The sequence below is a fragment of the Dermacentor variabilis genome, unplaced genomic scaffold, assembly GCF_050947875.1.
Source record: "Dermacentor variabilis isolate Ectoservices unplaced genomic scaffold, ASM5094787v1 scaffold_13, whole genome shotgun sequence".
NCBI classification, from domain to species: Eukaryota; Metazoa; Arthropoda; class Arachnida; order Ixodida; family Ixodidae; genus Dermacentor; species Dermacentor variabilis.
Window position 1 is genome coordinate 31,386,382 of NW_027460291.1, and position 17,751 is coordinate 31,404,132.

The following is a 17,751-nucleotide window of genomic DNA, read 5'->3' on the forward strand; positions in this document are numbered from 1 at the left end:
CCCTCAATGTCTGATTACGGTATTTATGGTATTTGCTCAATTCTAACACCTGCCTTTTGTTTTTATTTTTTCAAGGAAATTTCACTGCCAATTGGCTATGCGGTGCAATTGGACACGAAACCAAAACTGCCTTTGTGGCGTTTGTATGCTTTACCGCATAACAACAATGTATTGTGGCGAAGCTGACTTTAGGAAACCGTTCGCCGTTCGCAACACATACGAGACCCTTACCTACTTTATAGCACACGCCACTGCTCATGCATTTGTTGTCATCGTCCTCTAAGACAGCTGGCTCATTGGTGCCCCTTGGCATAACCGCGCAAATGCGCTTGTGCCACTGCTCATGCGTTCGTCGTCGTCTTCCACAGCTGGCTCTGATGCTGCTCATGATGCCAGCTTTCCCATACTGTCCCTCGCACTCGTGCCACTGTTCGCACCTTAGTCGTCTTCTTTACACTACTGGCTCCGATGCCGCTCATCATGCTAGCGTTGCCATACTGCCCCTCTCTCTGCGAAGGCGCCGACGGCACTGGCCCACCACCATTTGATGTGGGGAATTCGGTCTCAAATTCTTTGCCTCATTATATCGCGAAATGAAAACACGTATCGAGCTGTGCTCAAATTTCGCATTATGGAATACAGTGAAACCTCGTTAAACCGTAGTTGCCCGGAGCTAGGAAAAATGTATGTACTAAACCGTAGTACTGTTCAACCGAAATAGCACGAGATCGCCCACTTACCTGTCAAAAACGGAACTTGGAGAGAGTGTGATGAAAGGGTTAAAAAAACACGCAGTATTTATTCACTTCGCGCGACAAAAGTGTTATTTTCGTTTGATGCCGCGGCGGCCTAGCAGCAACGACAGCGGCCTCAAACTTACTGAAGCTTCGTGCCAGCTTTTCAGCCAGCCCTCTCTGCTCGGCAAACACTCGCATGGCAGTTTCCTCGTTCACGTTACGTATTCTCTGTGTATGCGCGCGGTAGCACTGCAGAAGTCGTGGCGCGCCTTTTTCATTGCGGGGTGCTGTTCTCGTCGCGACGATTGCATTCATGAGGCTGACGTAACGCGGAGCTTCTGCCACTGTCGGGCCTGAATCGCCCGTGCTGTCACTTTCCGTGTCGTCCTCATCACCGTCTCTATTCCACACTTCGGCAACAACACAGGCAATGAGGGCGAAAAGTTGAACCTCGTAGCCAACATCTCTTCGCGGTTGCAGCAGCGCTGCCGAGCAACCGTAGTCAACAGCAGATCCCTGTCTTGTGCCAGCGCCAACTTCTTCGTGTCACGTTCGACAGCACGAACAATGTCTAATTTTTCTTCTATGCTGAGCACCCGGCATCTTTTTTATCCGAGCTTCAGCATGACGAGAGTCCTCGCTTGCATGACGCCACAATGCTCTCTGGCACGGCACCGAAATGATGTTGATGTGGCTTCACGCGCAAATGCACAGGGCGCTTGGAGGCCGTTGTTCCTATCTCTGAGGCTTGTTGTTCTGCCGGGCTGCCCGATGCGAGATGACGCACTGCCGTGTTTGCGCGATGAAAAGTGGAAACACTATGTGTTAATGAACACGTACGCAATAAGCTGGCACGGTTTATGCTGATACAAAATGCAATATGTTCAATGGTCGCTCAGTCGTGGATTGGACTTTACTACTTTTAAAACGAAACTACTGTTTAAGTGGGTACAGTGTAAAGAGGTTTTACTGCACCGTAATCATTAGCCATGTTTTCTTGCTAAAAAAAAATTAGGTGTGCTTTAAGAGAGAGAGATTTATTTACAGAAAGGCAGAGAGGTCGGCCTGAGCTATAACTTACTCTGGCCTGCTACTCTACACTGAGAAGGGAGCGGGATGAAGAGGGCTGATGAATGATGATAATAGTATGAGGAAGAGATGCGTATATACAAATTCAGAGTTGTAGCATCTCTAAAGCTGTGCGTCCAGCCCAGTGGCTTGGAAAAAGGTTATAGGGGCACTTGGGGCGTTATCAGGGCTGCACTGTTTGCATTAGGCCAAGGACCTAAAAGAAACTCGTTTGATAGTGGCCTCTTATCGACGTTTGCAACTCAAGAGACCAGTTACTGTCTTTCTTGTGCGTGTGCAGGACACACACAAAATATATGATAGTTTTTCTTGTACGTACCTTGCAGTATTCATAGTTTGGGCTATTATCACTGCAACCTATCATATGCTTATAACGGTTGGTGAATGCGACACCAAGGCAAATCCAGTGCACCATGCTCGTTTGGCTTCTTTTGAGCTTGAGGCATACGAAATTTCATTTCTTGGTCCAATTTGTGTACTCACCTGTGTCGTCAATCTGGTTTGGTCCAGTGTTCCAACATACGGTTGCGTATTACGCAACAAAGTAGGGTGTTTGTGTCTATTTGTGAGAACGGAATGCGTACTTCAGAAGCATTGTTTAAAGCAGTTCTCGCATCAGTGTCTGCTAGTTTGTTCCATATCACACCACAGTGGGAAAGTATCCACTGAAAGGTGACATTGTGGCCATGTATATTTGCGTGGTCTAGATGGCAATGCTGCACAATATTCGGCTATTCACGCACAATGCCACGGGTATACTTGGCATTAATATTTCCAGGTCCTACATTCATTGTATGTAAGTGACTGATGCACGCATCAAATTAAGCTGGAAAGAAAGCTCTTCCACAAGCAGCAACCGTATTTACTTGCATAATGATCTCCTTCGCATATTGATCACACACCTGAATTTTGTCGTCAAAATGCGGTTTTTTTCTTTCCTGTGTAATGATCGCACCCCGAACTTGCCGCAACGATATATCATGTGCCAAGCCTTGTTAATGATGATTGCGCTTGCCATCTGTTGAATGCTACGCGAATGACTCTTCATGACATACCAACTGGTTTGCACGCACCAAACATTCTTAAGCAGATGCCCCATTTTATTCCTTTCATCACTTTCCACATTTCCCTAAAAAAAAAAAAAGAAACTTACAACCAAACTTGCCTTGGCTTTATTATTTGTAGGCTTCATAATGGTTGTGGCCAACAACAACAAAAAAGCCGCCTTTCGATTCTTCTTGTCTGCACTCGTGGGCATGCAACAAATCGCGAGCGGCAGCGATAGTAGCCACGTTTACACTAATATGTTAGGAGCGTACCCTATTAAAACGCTGACACTTGTAACACAGCTAAAATATTTGCCCACCCTAAGCGGAGGCCCTTGCACCAATAAAAACCACTAATTCATTCATTTCATTCACCCTTAGCAGAAACGTGCCGTCCGTATTAAGATAGTATGAAGACAAATGCTGCAGTTTCCGCAGCATACCCGCCATGTGTTTCTATGTCACTGGCAGCTAAGCAAGCCCATCTCTGTTTCTGTCCCCTCAAAGTGGACATGTCTACGTTATTGCTGCAGACTTGCCAATATTAACAATATTATTCATTACTTATATGGAAGAAACTGTTTCAATGCGCGTAATGTACTCGTGAAAAGAAAAGAAATCGCATTCAGCATGTTTGGCTTGCTTCGCCGGCCGCCATTTTTGTTTTGGTGTTCCACAGCAAATGCGGGATGAAAAAAAAAAATTTTCTTTTCGCAAGAAATTTAACCCTTGTAATGATAGCACCCCTGAATTTACGGCAATTTTTTTTTTTTTACAGAAATGTGCAAACATTATGCGAGCACATAAGGTATTTCGATTTTCAGTAAAACAGGTAACGGACCCTAACACACGAAAAGTGCAATCGGGAGGCCGTATCTTAGCACATAATTGTTCACAGCGGAACGCAGAACCTTAGTGCTGCATTTTCTACTGAATAACAGTTGACGACATGCGAGCTGATGAGTCCCAGCAGAATATTCAAAATACTAAGGACACCCCCATTTTCATGCAACGTACAAATTGTCACATTTGTCTCAATTGTCACTGCTGATCAGCAGGCCGGAAGAATAAACACAAATTAAGCATTAGGGGATGCTTTGATGCAAGCAATAAGAAAGGCACCTTACCTCGCAAGCAACGATGTTCTTTGTCGGAACAAAGTTCTTTTGGCCAATATTGTGCAGCCATTGCTTCTCACCGTGGCAATGCTGGTGACGTATCAGAGACAAAATATTGCTATTTGTGCTAGACTCTGGGATCAAATTAGCACAGTCATACAGGTGGAGTCCAAATTAAATGGTGCACTGTAAGGTTGGGGTGTTTAAAATTTCTGCCGTCGTTACACATTGTCTATGGGGGGTCTATGGTGGTGTTGTGAAGCAGTCCGAATAATTGAGCGTGTCTTAATTGCCACTCGGTGACTGGATGTAATAAACGCCATTTGTGAGTGAAATACTGGTGGCATTTATTACGACAGGCACTATGTCACAGGCATTTTAGGTGGGTCCACTGTTAGAGGGAACACACAAGCGCGTGGCTCATGCTCCGGTCAGTGCCATATATGAGAAGTAACAAAAACCAAGCGCATGCGCGAAATGACACGGGCAGCACATGCTGTGTACTGACTGCTGCCTAACCCCCACGTCTTGAGCTGCGGTTGCGATGAATGCAATTTAAAGGAGAACAGTTGCACTCGACCTGCCAGCAATCTGGATGCTAAGAGCATAGAAATGATGGAGCTTTCAGAACATTATTAACGACATGAAGCCCCATTTTTTCGGTGGAAGCTTCGCATTTGGATCTTATCACACAACAGATGGAAACAGATTTGCAATTGCATGGCAGGGCAGCCACGCATGAGCAATGCAAAGGAGTGGTTTGGTAGTAGATGATGTGCGGCGTGTGCTGCCCCTACGTCGTTTTGTGAATACACTTGCTTTTGGCCGCTTCCTGTCACTGGCGCTGCACAGAGCATGAACCACGCACTTGGGTTTTCCCTCTAACAGTGGACCCACCTGTACAAATAGGCTTTTCTGGTTGTTTGAATTATACCCCTTGTAGGTGGGTCAGTGGTGCCATGTGAGGTGTGGATTGTGCATCACAGGAGTCTAGTGGGGGGGTGGAAGTCCAGGCCAAGTTTACTCGATTGGACATGTGCCACATTTGATTTTACTCGCCGCGGTGGCTTAGCAGCTTTGGTATTGCACTGCTAAGCACAAGGTCACAGGATCAAATCCTAGCCGCAGCGACTGCATTTCAGTGGGGGCAAAATGCAAAAGCACCCGTTTCCTGTGCATTGAGAGCACGGTAAAGATCCTCTGGTGGTCAAAATTAATCCAGAGTCCCCAACTACGGTGTGCCTCATAATGAAATCGTGGCTGTGTCACGTAAAACCCCACAATCCAGTTAAATTCATTTATTTGAATTTTGCATTCTTTTGAAAATTCATGGAACACAAAGGTAGGTATGAGCATAAATACGCTTGCAAGAAAAAGGCAATGAAATGTGACTGCATTGAATTTTAGTGCAGTCAGTAAAAATGTGAGGATGTCAACTTGTGGCATGCAAACAGTGGTGGAGTTCCTGTGTTTGAGCATTTGTTCCACAAATAAGAGCTTTGGCCTAATGTCGATCCTCCCACAGCACTGGCGGGCTTCTCACCGCACCACAAGATCACCAGCTTCGAGGAGGCCAAGGGTCTGGACAAGATCAACGAGCGTATGCCACCCCGCAAGGATGCGCCGCTGCCGCACGGGGGGCCCTCATCGCCGCAGGAGGAGCATGGTGGCAGCAACTCGGCTGGCTCCTGAAGGGGGTCTCGCCCCCCTCCCACTGCTCTCCTTTCCTCCCCCTCCTCCTCCTGCCCAGTTCCTCTCTCGTCATCCTCGGTTTCCTCCTTCCTTGTTAAGTGCCTCGCTCTCGACTGCTCTTCCCACTTCCCATCTCATCATCCCTTGTTGTGCACTGACGATGCCACGGCGCAGAGTGTGTGCTGCATGTGCGACGAGGAGACTGCTTGCCACGCGGCTTTCTCTCTCTCTCCCGGTGGGCAGCTTGCCACTCCTGCCGTTCTGTTTCTCTTTTGACGTGTGCACACCCCCTGCGTCTTTTCTCAGTGTGCAGTGCACCATGGTCTTTTTTTTTTAATTTTGCGTCACTCTGCTTTTCTGTGCCCACTGTTGTGCGATTTTCATTTCCTGCTAAGTTATTATAAGTTGGTGAGTGATAGTGAGCAGTTGTGGACTTTTTTCTTTTGTGCTGTTTCTTTTGCCTTTTTGGGAGCGCAGGTTCAGAGTGCCCTCACGATGCTCCGCAAAGCACTGATGTGTGTGTGTGTCTGGCCGTGGGGGCTCTTCACTGTTTGCCCTTTGTTGTTGCTGTTGTTCTGGTCACCTTTTCAGCTAGTGTATTTTGTGCCCGGTCAAGCAGCGTCACACGGGCAGCGCGCGCACGCATACGGGATGCCGAAACACTGTGCTGCTGCACTGCACCGCCCCATTTGTGTCATATTTTTTTACATATATACACACACATAGGTTTGTTCCTCCTTTTTTTTTTCTTTCTGTGTACAGCAACGGGCCTGTTTTGCCGCTGCTTCCCATTCCCTTCCTCCTTGCTGTGGCTGCCCTCGTGTTCAACTTCTTGCAAATCGTGCGTGTGTGTGTTCAGTGGAAGACGATACAGAATGTCGCCGCCAATTGTGAGGGGAGGGGGATGCTGTATGAAGAAAGGGGGGAAGGGCTCGCTCGTTCCTGTGGGGCACTATCGTTGGAGGGGAGCAGCTCTCGCTGTATTGCGCATGCGTGCCCCCTTTCCATGCACCACTGCTGTCAGCAGCTGTATTGACTGCTGCCACTGAGGAAGGGATGGTAGGTTTGCAAGCCAGGTTGGGGCATGTCTATGGGCCAGCCGTGCGTGCACCGTGTGCAGCAAAGCGCGGCAGTCATTGATGGGCTTGTGGGGGGATGGGTGTGCGCACCTGGCGAGACCCGAGGGTAACTCTATACATACACGAGTGTACATAAGAGGGGAAAAAAAAAACAGGCCTGACACAGGGGTCACTTGGGCTGCGATGCAATTTTCACATCGGGAAATTGCCGTGCAATGTCTCTCTTGCTCTACTCAATTGTTTTCTTCCTTGTTCTTGCATCTTGGCCATGCCCTTTTTCCCCCTTTTCTTTCATGCCCTGTATATGTGTCTATATATATGTATATATACATATATAAATATATATATATATATATTGATGTGTATATATATGAATATGTGTATATGTATGTATATACAGAAAGCCATCACCTGGAGAACTGTTTTTGATTTCTCATGCGCGTCCATTCCCGATGGCTGGTGGCAATTTGTGAAAGAAGAACTAATATATATATATAATACATATAATATTCATATACATATTATACATACTGCACGTGCAAATGCTTCTCTTTTAATTTTCTTCCTCTCCCTTTGTCTTCCTTCTCCCTGCTCTGAGAAGTCGCCTGTTTCCGTTTCATGATGCGGCTTATTGTTTGGTCCTCTTCCTTATATTTTGTCCACTGTTGCTAACCTGTCTGTCTTCTTGCTGTCCTTCGTACACACCGGAGGGCCAACATGAAATGGCGTGGAACTTTTCCCTGGTACGTTGCGCCGTTTATCTACTTCAGCCTCCCCTGTCTCTCCCCTCCACTGATGCTGCTGTGGGAGGCCACCTGCTGCCAAACCAGCCAAGCGTGTGTGTTGAGGAGGGAACTCATGCAACGCCACTCATCCATGTTCCAGCTGGTGATCTGTCTGGGACTGTTCCGAATCAGAGCATGTCAGCATTGAGTTGTATCTTGTCAAATAGGTAAACTTGAAGGTTGAGAACCAAGAAAGGTGTGTGGGGAGATCATACATGTGACAGCACGCAGACAGCACCTGCCCAAGTACTGTCTGGGTGGTGCTCAGCCAGATGAAAGTTCAAGGTGGGACCCTGTTGCAGCTGATTCTTTTTTTTTTAATGAAGTGGTTTTCGTGGAAATAACTGCTTCTGCGCACTAATGTAAGGTCTAAATGTGTAGCCATACTCCATGCTGAACTCTTGCCCAGCGAATATTGTCGAGGCTTGTCTGTTTCGATGGTTGTGGGAAGCCCAAGATGTTTTGTGGCAGGCAGCATTTCTTGTGCTGCCGTGCCTGATCTAGTCTTTCTGTAATGGTTTATGGTCTTGTGGCTCCATAAAGTCTAAAACTGGACAAGGACTGGAAAAGTAGCACACAATGCCAGTTAGGCACTTGTGCTCCACCTCTGCTTGTCTAACCTGAGAACATTACGCATCTGCTAGTTTCCAATGCAGGGGAACGAACACCATGTTTGAAGGTTCTGTGTAATTGTTTAGGCATGGGGGCCGTGCACTGGCTTCTGCCTTTTTGACTATCTTGCAGTGACTTGCTGTTTACCTTGGTATTGGTTTACGTTGGTTTACCTTGGTAAGTTGTTGCACCACAAGTCAAGTGGGGTAGTCTCACAAGTCAGGATTCGCTGTGTTTTGTGTGGGTGACTGGGGTTTTGCTTTAACCTTGCTACATTGGACTTGCTCAAGGCCATATGCACACTCCTGCCTGCACGGGCCTAATTGAATGGTTGCAAGTGTTTTCAATATTTCGTTTAATGAAACGGTGGCAGAGTCCCTCACAGGCCACACGCAAGAGTTTTCGCTCAAACTTTATGTAATGTAAAAGTAGGCAAAGTCTGGTGCATCTCGTAATGCTACTGTGGCAGTGAGGCACTCGGTGTGCATGTCCTTGCACGGGCTACAGCATTACTAGCTGTGTTCCCAGGCTGTCTGCAAGCTAGGCTGCAGTGGCCGCATCTTAGCCTGGGTGTCTAGTGGAGGGGTGTGGCATGGGGGGGGATTTGGGGACTTTCTTGCTGACAGGGGGGGGGGGAGAAAATGTTCTGCTCTGCGCGTTTTGAGAAATACGCACATTCATGTTTAAACAAAAATCTCTCTTCTTGATATTTCCAAAAGCTCTCTCGCTCTCTGGCGAACTGTCTTATCGAATTCCCTCAGGAGTGACGGCCTCATTGTTTTCGGCAGCGCGGAAGACAGAGGCACGCTTATGTGGGCGTGTAATAACCCATCTGTTGTGCAATAGTTGTACACACACACACACAAGAAAATTGTATCTGTTGTAAAAAAAAATAATGACTGGTTTATGTTGAATAAAAATGAATTATGAACTTCACAGCAATTGGTTCTTCCTCTTATGTGTGCTAGAAGAGAGAGTATGCAAGAGAAGAACGCGAGCTTCTCTCATGTGTTGGTTGCCTTTAGGGCTAACTTTTGTGGGCAGTTATGAAAGCAAATGTAAGCCTTGCAGTCATATAACTCTGAATTCATTGGAACACAATCAGTTGGGAGCCTTTGGCCGAGCTCAAGAATTATGCAATTGTGAAATTTTCGAGGGCTCGCTGTGGTTTTCCAAGTGGAATGCATCGCACACTTATCCTGCACGGAGGAAAGCCCAGTTGATTTGGGGCTCTATTCTGGACATTCCGCCATTATCTTCGATGCGTGACGTAGGCGCGACACGTTTGAAGTGGCGCTGATGGGTCCAGTTTTGCTTTCGTAGTGTGATGCACACTTGACGTCTTGCCTATAGGAAACAAATGAAGGCACTGAACCAAACGTTCTTCGTAACGCAAGACCGTTTTCCTCCGAGGTAAAAGTAAAGCAGCTAGCTCAAAGCGCATGATTACTCCGTCGAAAACGCTTCTCTCTCCCATCGTCTGCTTCATTTTAGCTCGGATATGTGTACCCAGGAAACGGAATGAGCGCAGTATATTAGGCGTCAACGCGCTTGTTTGCTGGAGAGAACATACGCGACCTACACTCTTAAACAAAATTGCACCCTTTGCTCGTATCTTGCCACACAACGATAATCGTCATCTGTCTTGTCCGCATTTCCTTTAATGCTGCGAGCCCGGTACTTCCAACTCGCGAACGGCATGCGCGTTAGCATGACTGAGCATGACTGGAAAGTAGCGAGCGCAGTGCTTTCAAGAAAAAAAACGCAAGCAAGACAGGTTATCGTTGTGTGGCCAATATACACACACACCAAAGGGTGTACATTTGTCTAGGAGTGTACCAGTGGTGAAGAGCGCTCGTTCGAGGCTGCGTTGTCGCTCTCTCGCGAAGCGCAAATGACCGCACAACTCGGCAGGCTGTGAAACGGCCGAGTATCGCCGATAGCGTTGCGCGCGCCACGTGGGGGACTGTCCCTGAATAACTAGGAGGTAGCGGCATTCCTCCTCGCCCGGACTGGTAGCTCGCAGTTTGGCCGTTCGCTGGGAAGCCGCCCATAGAGTTACACGAGGTGAGACTATAAAAATTGGTTTGTGCATAAATGTTTACCGTATTTAAGGCTTGATTATTATGTGCTGTGCTAGGAGCGATGGTGGAGTGCTGTGAAACTGGCAGAAGCAGATCTTCTTCGTGCTTTTTCGGCGCGTAACAGCGCGCTTGTTTTGTGGCTTCGGGTTGGCTGCCTGCTTCCAGTTGGAAGGTTTTTGAGGCTAGTTTGGCGGACAAATGCCTTTTAGTGTCGAGTACTAGCACAAAATCAGAATTACTTGATAACGCATGCGTAATGTACTACACGATGTTTGTAAACATACCAGAGCCTTGTTATGTCGTCCATGGTCATGCATTGGATTCGTAGGCATAAACGCTGCCGCGGCTTGCACAGATCAACCCCCTTTGCGAGTTATTTCTCTTGCATTGATCAGAATCTTTGGCTTTGTAAAGACGCCCGGCGTGAAAGGGCTGCGATGAAGCTTTCGCCGGTACACGCCTAAAGGCGATGCGCTTTCGTGTGTGCATCACTGTAGCTGCCGATTCAACAACTCGGATGCGTTTGCGCAGCTCGAAGTGCGTACTTGCGTATACCCAATCGACTGCCAGCTGTCCAGCTCGTGGAGCTTCATAATTTAATCATCATAGTACAATGATGACCGAGCGCAAGGCGCGTGACATATTCGTCTGAATAACGCGGAACATCTCGGCTATTCTCGTCGTTTCGTCATCACGCTGGCATCTCTTTAGCAGTGAAATTGGTCTTACGGTTTTATGAAAAACTGGTGCCGTTGGCTCTCAAGCGCATACATCGCAGAGGAACCTGTACTGTATTTGTGAACAAAGCGTATGCAAGGACGAAAGTTACGCATAAAAATGGTTTCCATCAATGAGCACTTACCCCCTTTGCGCAGTTCCAAGTCAATATGAACCAACAAACTCGTGCACCAGTTTATCCTGCCGAGGCGGCGAAGTGGAGAAAGCCTACTCGCAATAGTCAATCATTTGCACAGGTAGTGAACAGCTTGTCCTCGCAAAATATATTTGCAGCCCCTAACAAAAGCATGGACTAACAAAGCTACGCACTTTCAGTTCTACAAAAATAACACGTTACGTTTCTAGCACGATATATGACAGAACACAGCCTACGCACTCCATAGCTTCATACACTTGTTGACGATAGCGCGATCAGGAAAACAGGTCTGAACGAGAACTGAGAATAGCACCCGTGCATAAGCTTGCCCATGCCTGAGCCCCGTACCCCGTCAACAAAGGAAAAGCTCCGCTCGTACACGTTTGTACCTCCAGCACTCTCAAAATTAATGCCTAACATAAAACAAAAACAGTTTTTCAATGACGCGGTTAGCCACGAAACTTGACTAAAACACCCGAAGTCCATTGCGAAAGCTTCGAACTGTCATGATGGTGAGTGTGCCGAGACGTGGAAAAGAAGTAAAAGTAGAGAACATGGCGCGAAAAATACCACGTGACGGCGCTCCGCCAATTGGTAGACTCAGTCCTCTCCTGCCTACTCGCAGCATGGGCGGCGGCAAGATGAATGCATGTCGCTACCTTTTGGCTTTATTCGGCGACTTTAGGGGGCTGTAAAGCCGCTTGATAATTTGAAAGCAGCGACACTCTCCTCCCCGCGGCGCTTTCCTCCTGGTGCTGCGCACGGCACGCTCTTTCTCCTTGGCTCCCGCGGACGGGCCGCAGTATTCGATGTAGGCGCATGATTTCGGGTCACTTTCGCGTCCCACTGGTGTAGAACATTTTGAAAAATCGGCATAACAGCATCGAGAATGCTGAAGGTAACGTTTATGAGGAGGTTGGTTTCTTCCTAAAGCCGTGTGAAAGTGGCCACTGATGTAAAAGGAGCTTTGAGGCCAGTTCTATACTCCACATTTTTTTTCTGCCACATAATATGCTTTACTTTTTGTATCTGATCTATTATTGCTTGTGACAACCCTCTGTGCCTGTTTTGCCTTTGCGCGTATATGCACCGCAGGTATTCAGCGTGTCTTGTAACGAATTAGACGTGGGTGCATTGTCCGTCCATGTGTTTGTCCTCTCAATGTGAAAGTAGCTTTGCACTGAGGTCTCTGAAGCGAATAGGACGACATTGAAGCAGCGCACTTAAATCTGACGCGTACACGCATACATAAAAAGGACATACACAGGCGCTGGACCAAGCGTGTGCGTGTCAGATTTAAGTGCGCTGCTTAAGTATCGCACACCAACGAGCCCATCAGCGTCTAGTAAGCAAATTCATTTCTAGTTACTCTGGCTCTGCACCTGCCCGTACTCGTCAGGACCCATACCGTATCGTCGCCGTGATTGCAGCAGCTACACGCAAGGCCACAGCTTTAGGCTTCTCAATTCGGAAGAAAGGGCTGCCTATCCATGTGGTGGCGTTGGTTGGTCCAGCGGCTGTGTATGTCCTTTTTATGTGTGCGTGTACGTGCCAGAATTAAGTATCATGGCTCACCAACTAGCCCATCAGTATCTGTTAAGTAAATAGGATGGTTTCGCAATTTCAGTGCGAGCAAGCGTGCGCCATCATGTGACACCGCCTGCACATTGACTGTATCCGTGAGAAAACCAAATAATAATCGTCACCCACTCATGCGTGCGTGGCAGCACAATTCAAAGCAAATTCAAGAACTAAAAAAAAATGCAGAAACTCTGCTGGAGCTGCCCAAGTACACCGAAGCATATCCCCGTATTTCAATTAGCCCATCCCCAAATTTAAGTTTGACCACGTCCAAATTTCAAGCTGGACCACGTACAAATTTCTAGTTGCCCCACCCCCAGATTTCAACTCGGCTTACCCTCAATTTAAGTTGTCCAACCACCAAGTTTAAGTTGGCCCACCCCCGAACTTGCTTTATTTGTTTCCATTGCTAAAAATACAATGGCGGGGGCTAAGATAAAAGCTGCAGTGAGGCAGCTTGAGGTGCCCTTAGCCCCCGTGTTACATGGTGGCAGTGAGTCGTGCAATGAACCGTATGCAGAAAACATTACATATAAATAATAAGTAAAATAATTAATAAATTCAAGAGAATTTTCTATAGGGGAACAAAAAAATTGGATTACGAAAAGAAATGCAGATAGTACGCACCATTACATACACTGGTAATACGTAAAGTGAAAATTGCGTACACTTTACGATGCATTATTAAAGATGAAAAGAAATGGTGCTCGATTAATATTGGAATGATTAGGAGAAATAGGATGAGCAAAAATTATGTCATTACAAACATTTAACACGCATATGTGAATACAAGTGAAAAAGAAATTACGCTTGGTTTGGGGTGGGCCAACTTCAGTTGGCCCACCCCAAATTTAAAGTTCGGCCAAGTCCAAATTTCAAGCTGGCCCACCCAAAAATTTCAGTTGGGCTACCTCAAAATTTCAAACTGATCCACCAACAAATTTCAGTTGGCCCACCCCATTCAGAGTTTTCCCATGTATTTCCTAAGGAACCTTATGTATCTGTGTATCTCTTTTTATTTATTTTTGAGGGGTTTTTAAATTGTTTATTATCATTTATGAAGCTGCAAATCTACATTTACACTATCATAACGATTAAATGTGTTAACTGTGCAAATTGCGCATTTTTGTGCAGACACAAGGCATTACACTTTTCGCCTGACCGGGCCGGGGTACATGCTAAAGAACGCTTACACAGTAAAAACGCAATGTGGACTAGCTGGCGCTAACCACGCGCAATGCCACGGGTATACTTGGCATTAATTTTTTCGAGTCCTGCATTCATCGCATGTAAGTGACTGATGCACGCATCGAAATAAGCTGGAAAGAAAGCTCCCTACAAGCCGCTATTTCGATTTTCATTAAAACAGGCAACGGGTACTAATAATTACGAAGAATGCGATCGGGAGGGCGTATCTTAGCACATAATTGTTCACAGCGGAACGCAGAACCTTAGTGCTGTATTTTCGACTTAATAACAGTTGACGACGTGCGAGGTTGCAAGTCCCAGCAGAATATTCAAGATACGACGGACACCCCCATTTTTATGCAACGTACAAATTGTCGCAATAAAGCGCTGATCAGCAGGCCGGAAGAATAAAAAAAAAATCATTAGGGGATGCTTTGATGCGAGCAATAAGGAAGGCACCTTACCTCGCAAACAACAATGTTCTTTGTCGGAACAAAGTTCTTTTGGCCAATATTGTGCAGCCATTGCTTCTTTAGCAAGCCGTCATGCTTTCCTTGTGGTATCCCAAGAACTGCATAACCATCTTCAGGCTTCCTGCTGCAGTTATATGCGCTACAGCACGGCAAAGCACGAGCACAACACTGCAAGAAACACAGCGTGCAGCATTCGCTGCGCCGAGCCAGCCGCGAGCTAAGGAGAAAAATGGCGCCAACGAAAAAGAAAAACACAAGGAAAACGCTAAGATCCACGCGTTTCCAAGGGCAACGGCAAGGAGACCAATCGCCATGCAAAAAGACGTGGGCAAAACAAGGTCCGGCGGGGGGGGGGGGGGGGGACGCGCAAGGGGCGAGGAGGTCGCGCGGCGACGGCAGAGTTGAAAGAGTGGCGGCACTTTGCGAATTATCAAGGGACTCTATAGTGGGCTGTTAGTTTTGCAATGACGTTTTACAGTGATGTTTGTGGAGTTCGGGACGTGTTTTTCCAGGGTTCCGCGGTAGCGACGAAAAGATGTTTTATTGCGATGGCAATTATATTGACATTCCAGGCGCATTTCTGCCGTCGCGGTGAGTTCCCGTATAAAGTCCTAGGCGGTAAAATCGTCGCCGCGTGCCGTATGCTGCACGTGCCAGTGAAAGCTTGCGCGCCTCAACCTCTCGTATGCGAGCGAGGAAGGCGGCCCAGGAGCGCGCCCTCTCCTGTCGCGCTCGAGGCATGGGGGTGAAGCGAGGGAGGGAGGGGGCCATCTTCTCCGGCGGCTGCTGCTTACGGCGCGGCCATGCGGGCGCCGTATCCTGTAAGCGATCTGCAACGTGGCCCAAGTGCGCGCCAAAGTCAAGGGACCAGATTGAAAGACGCAGGTTTGCAGTGCTACCGTATGGGTGCATGATGTCTCGCAAAGGCTAAAGAAGGTTGGGCAGCGTGCAGGAATCGGTCATTTGCTCAGCCCCGGAAAATCTAACAAGGCTCTGTAAACGTGTAAATGCGCCTAAATCACGTCGCAGTTGTTACTCTGTCGGGCACAAAAAACGTTTTGTGATATGCGCAACGAATGCGATTTACCAGATTCCCCTGTTTTGCGGCAGTAAATATGTTGGGCAGACAGGCAGGTGCGTAAACGATCCTTTAAGAGAGCACTATAACAACGTCAATAACACTGTTGAAGGCCACTTGGGCATCCATTGCCGGGACTGCGGCTGCGTGCCCCTCTTTGAATATATGGAAGTTTTGGCGGGGCACGGCTCACGCCGGAAATTATCGATGCTGATTTCATCAGAAAACTGGGTAGTGTGTGCGTTAGTGCACCCTCTATCGCGCTGACACCTAGTGAAGTCATGTATCTCAACAGATGGAAGTAGTAATGTTCGTTTTTTTTTTCAAGTGACCATGTTCTTAGTACAATGACTTGCTCTTAGGACACCCCTTGTGACTGTCTTTCATTTTCTGCGCATGCCCCCTCTTGTAATATACACATAATGTGACAACGGAATAAAATATTGTTGGAAGTCAGCGCAGTGTATGTCGTCTCTCGCAGTCCTTGTCCTTCGCGCTGTACGTTGTTTTTATCATGATTTGTTGATTATTTAGCTTTGGATAGTAATTTGCTAGTTTCGTTTATTTTCTTTTTGATTCTTCTTTTTTTTTTTTGTCGTGTGCGCTCGTGTGTTTCGTGCATATTTGGTTTTGCAGGATAGTCAGAGCGTCCTTTCGTGCCACGTGTTTCAACACGTGTAACCATGTGGGACGTTTAGGCTTCATAACCTTTAAATAGTATTTTGGAAGTGGCAAAACTATTTTATATTAGTGGTTTTAGTGTGTGTGCATTGGTATCAGGAATATTGCGTTGTTAGGGCAGCGGGAGCGTGGCCGCGCCTTTGAACACGTGCGAACGCGTGTCATACCTTAAGTCTGTGCGGTATTGATTGCTTTTAAAACATTGGTCATGATTAATTTGCGGCATTTTAAGGATATGGGTTCTATGCGTATCGGTCTTTACTTGTAGGTACGTGCTTTGAAAGCTTCGGTGTTTGTACACTGTAAACGAAAATAAACCCACCTGGGAGTTTTTAAGAGGTGATGTGCCCTAAAACTTCCCCACTCAAATATTTACTCCGATGTATGGGAGCAAAACAGCGCCATCCCCTCGTTTCACTCCGCTGGCTAGCTGCGGGAGTATTAAGGCGACATGACGCGATTTTACTCCGCTTAAAAATCTTGTTCTCCCGTGAAACTCCGACAGGGAGTTTTAAAAAACTCCCCTCCGCCGATACAGGTTGGTCACGTGGCGCTTCCCATGAGGCTGTGCGCCTCGCCAGCGACCGGGCGCGTTCGGCGGAGCGGGCAGTGCTCATGGCTGACGGTTTGTTTACGTCTGTGAAGTGTCGTTCCGTGACAGCGTTTCGTCAATTTGTTTCCCGTATTTCCTTCGAGAAAGTGTTATAAGTATGCCTGAAGCTCACTGTATCTTAGCATCAAGTACATTAGCTGTGATCGCTTTGCTGACAACGATGATTGCAAGAACCACGTTTTCAAGTGCGGAAAAAGGCTTAGGTATACCTCGAAGCTGCTCACTGGCTCGTGATGTCGGCTCACGTTCTGGCTGTGTTTTCGTGCTGCGTCACCCTGTCTTGTGTTCTTCAGTACGTGAAATGCGACTTCTATGTCCTTTTGAGTACATGCTGACAACGTCCAGTGTAGTGTTTGAAAGGACCGCGTAGCAATGTCAACAGTAGCCACTGTTCGAGCGACGACATCCGTGCTAGTCGCGCCTGAATGGCGTAACCCAAGTTCGTTGCGGTGCTGTGTTGCCAGTGAGAAAGACCGGAGTGCAAGCAACTGTTTTTATGTATCTGTGAACGGATATCCTCGCCCGAAGAAAAACGGTAGGACATAAGTATGCGTACTGAAAATAAAGTTTCTTATTGAGCGATGTGAATCGAATTGTTATCGCGTATATATGTTTTGGTCACGTCATTGCTTCCTATATTGCATTAACATTACGCTCTATCCGAGACACTGATTTAGACGCATGCCTGCTGGCTCCGAGTTTAGGGATTCACTCGACAGATCAGCGATGTAGCTCCTTTTCGCAACCGAGACAGATTGCTCGGACGCAGAGCAAGTAGTGCGGTGTATAAAATGTATGACTGTGCATTTCTCGGTGTTATGTCGGCTGCTGCGGGTCATGCTCAAACGTAATAATTTCTTGCTACGCTACCACTATATCGCAAAAATTTAATTTTGCTATGCAACACATGCACTTACATTTTTCTTGCTTACTGTAACTAACGCACTACTTTTTGGCCGCGAACGCCGGCAGTGTGCGAAGTCGCTTCAGCACTCACAGAATGGCATGATAATTTTGAAAA

At 47.1% G+C, this 17,751-nt stretch overlaps 1 protein-coding gene across 6 annotated transcripts in view; it reads left to right on the forward strand.

Moving 5' to 3' along the window:
- The window catches only part of LOC142566591 (serine/threonine-protein phosphatase 2B catalytic subunit 2-like), a 145,981-nt gene extending 136,885 nt beyond the window's left edge, over window positions 1-9,096 (forward strand). For all 6 annotated transcript variants that reach the window (XM_075677429.1, XM_075677430.1, XM_075677431.1 and 3 more), the window contains one exon: window positions 5,516-9,096. In XM_075677429.1, the coding sequence (XP_075533544.1) occupies window positions 5,516-5,682 (167 nt within the window). In that variant the 3' untranslated portion in view covers window positions 5,683-9,096. The remainder of the gene's footprint in view (window positions 1-5,515) is intronic.
- The last annotated feature ends 8,655 nt before the right edge of the window (window positions 9,097-17,751 follow it).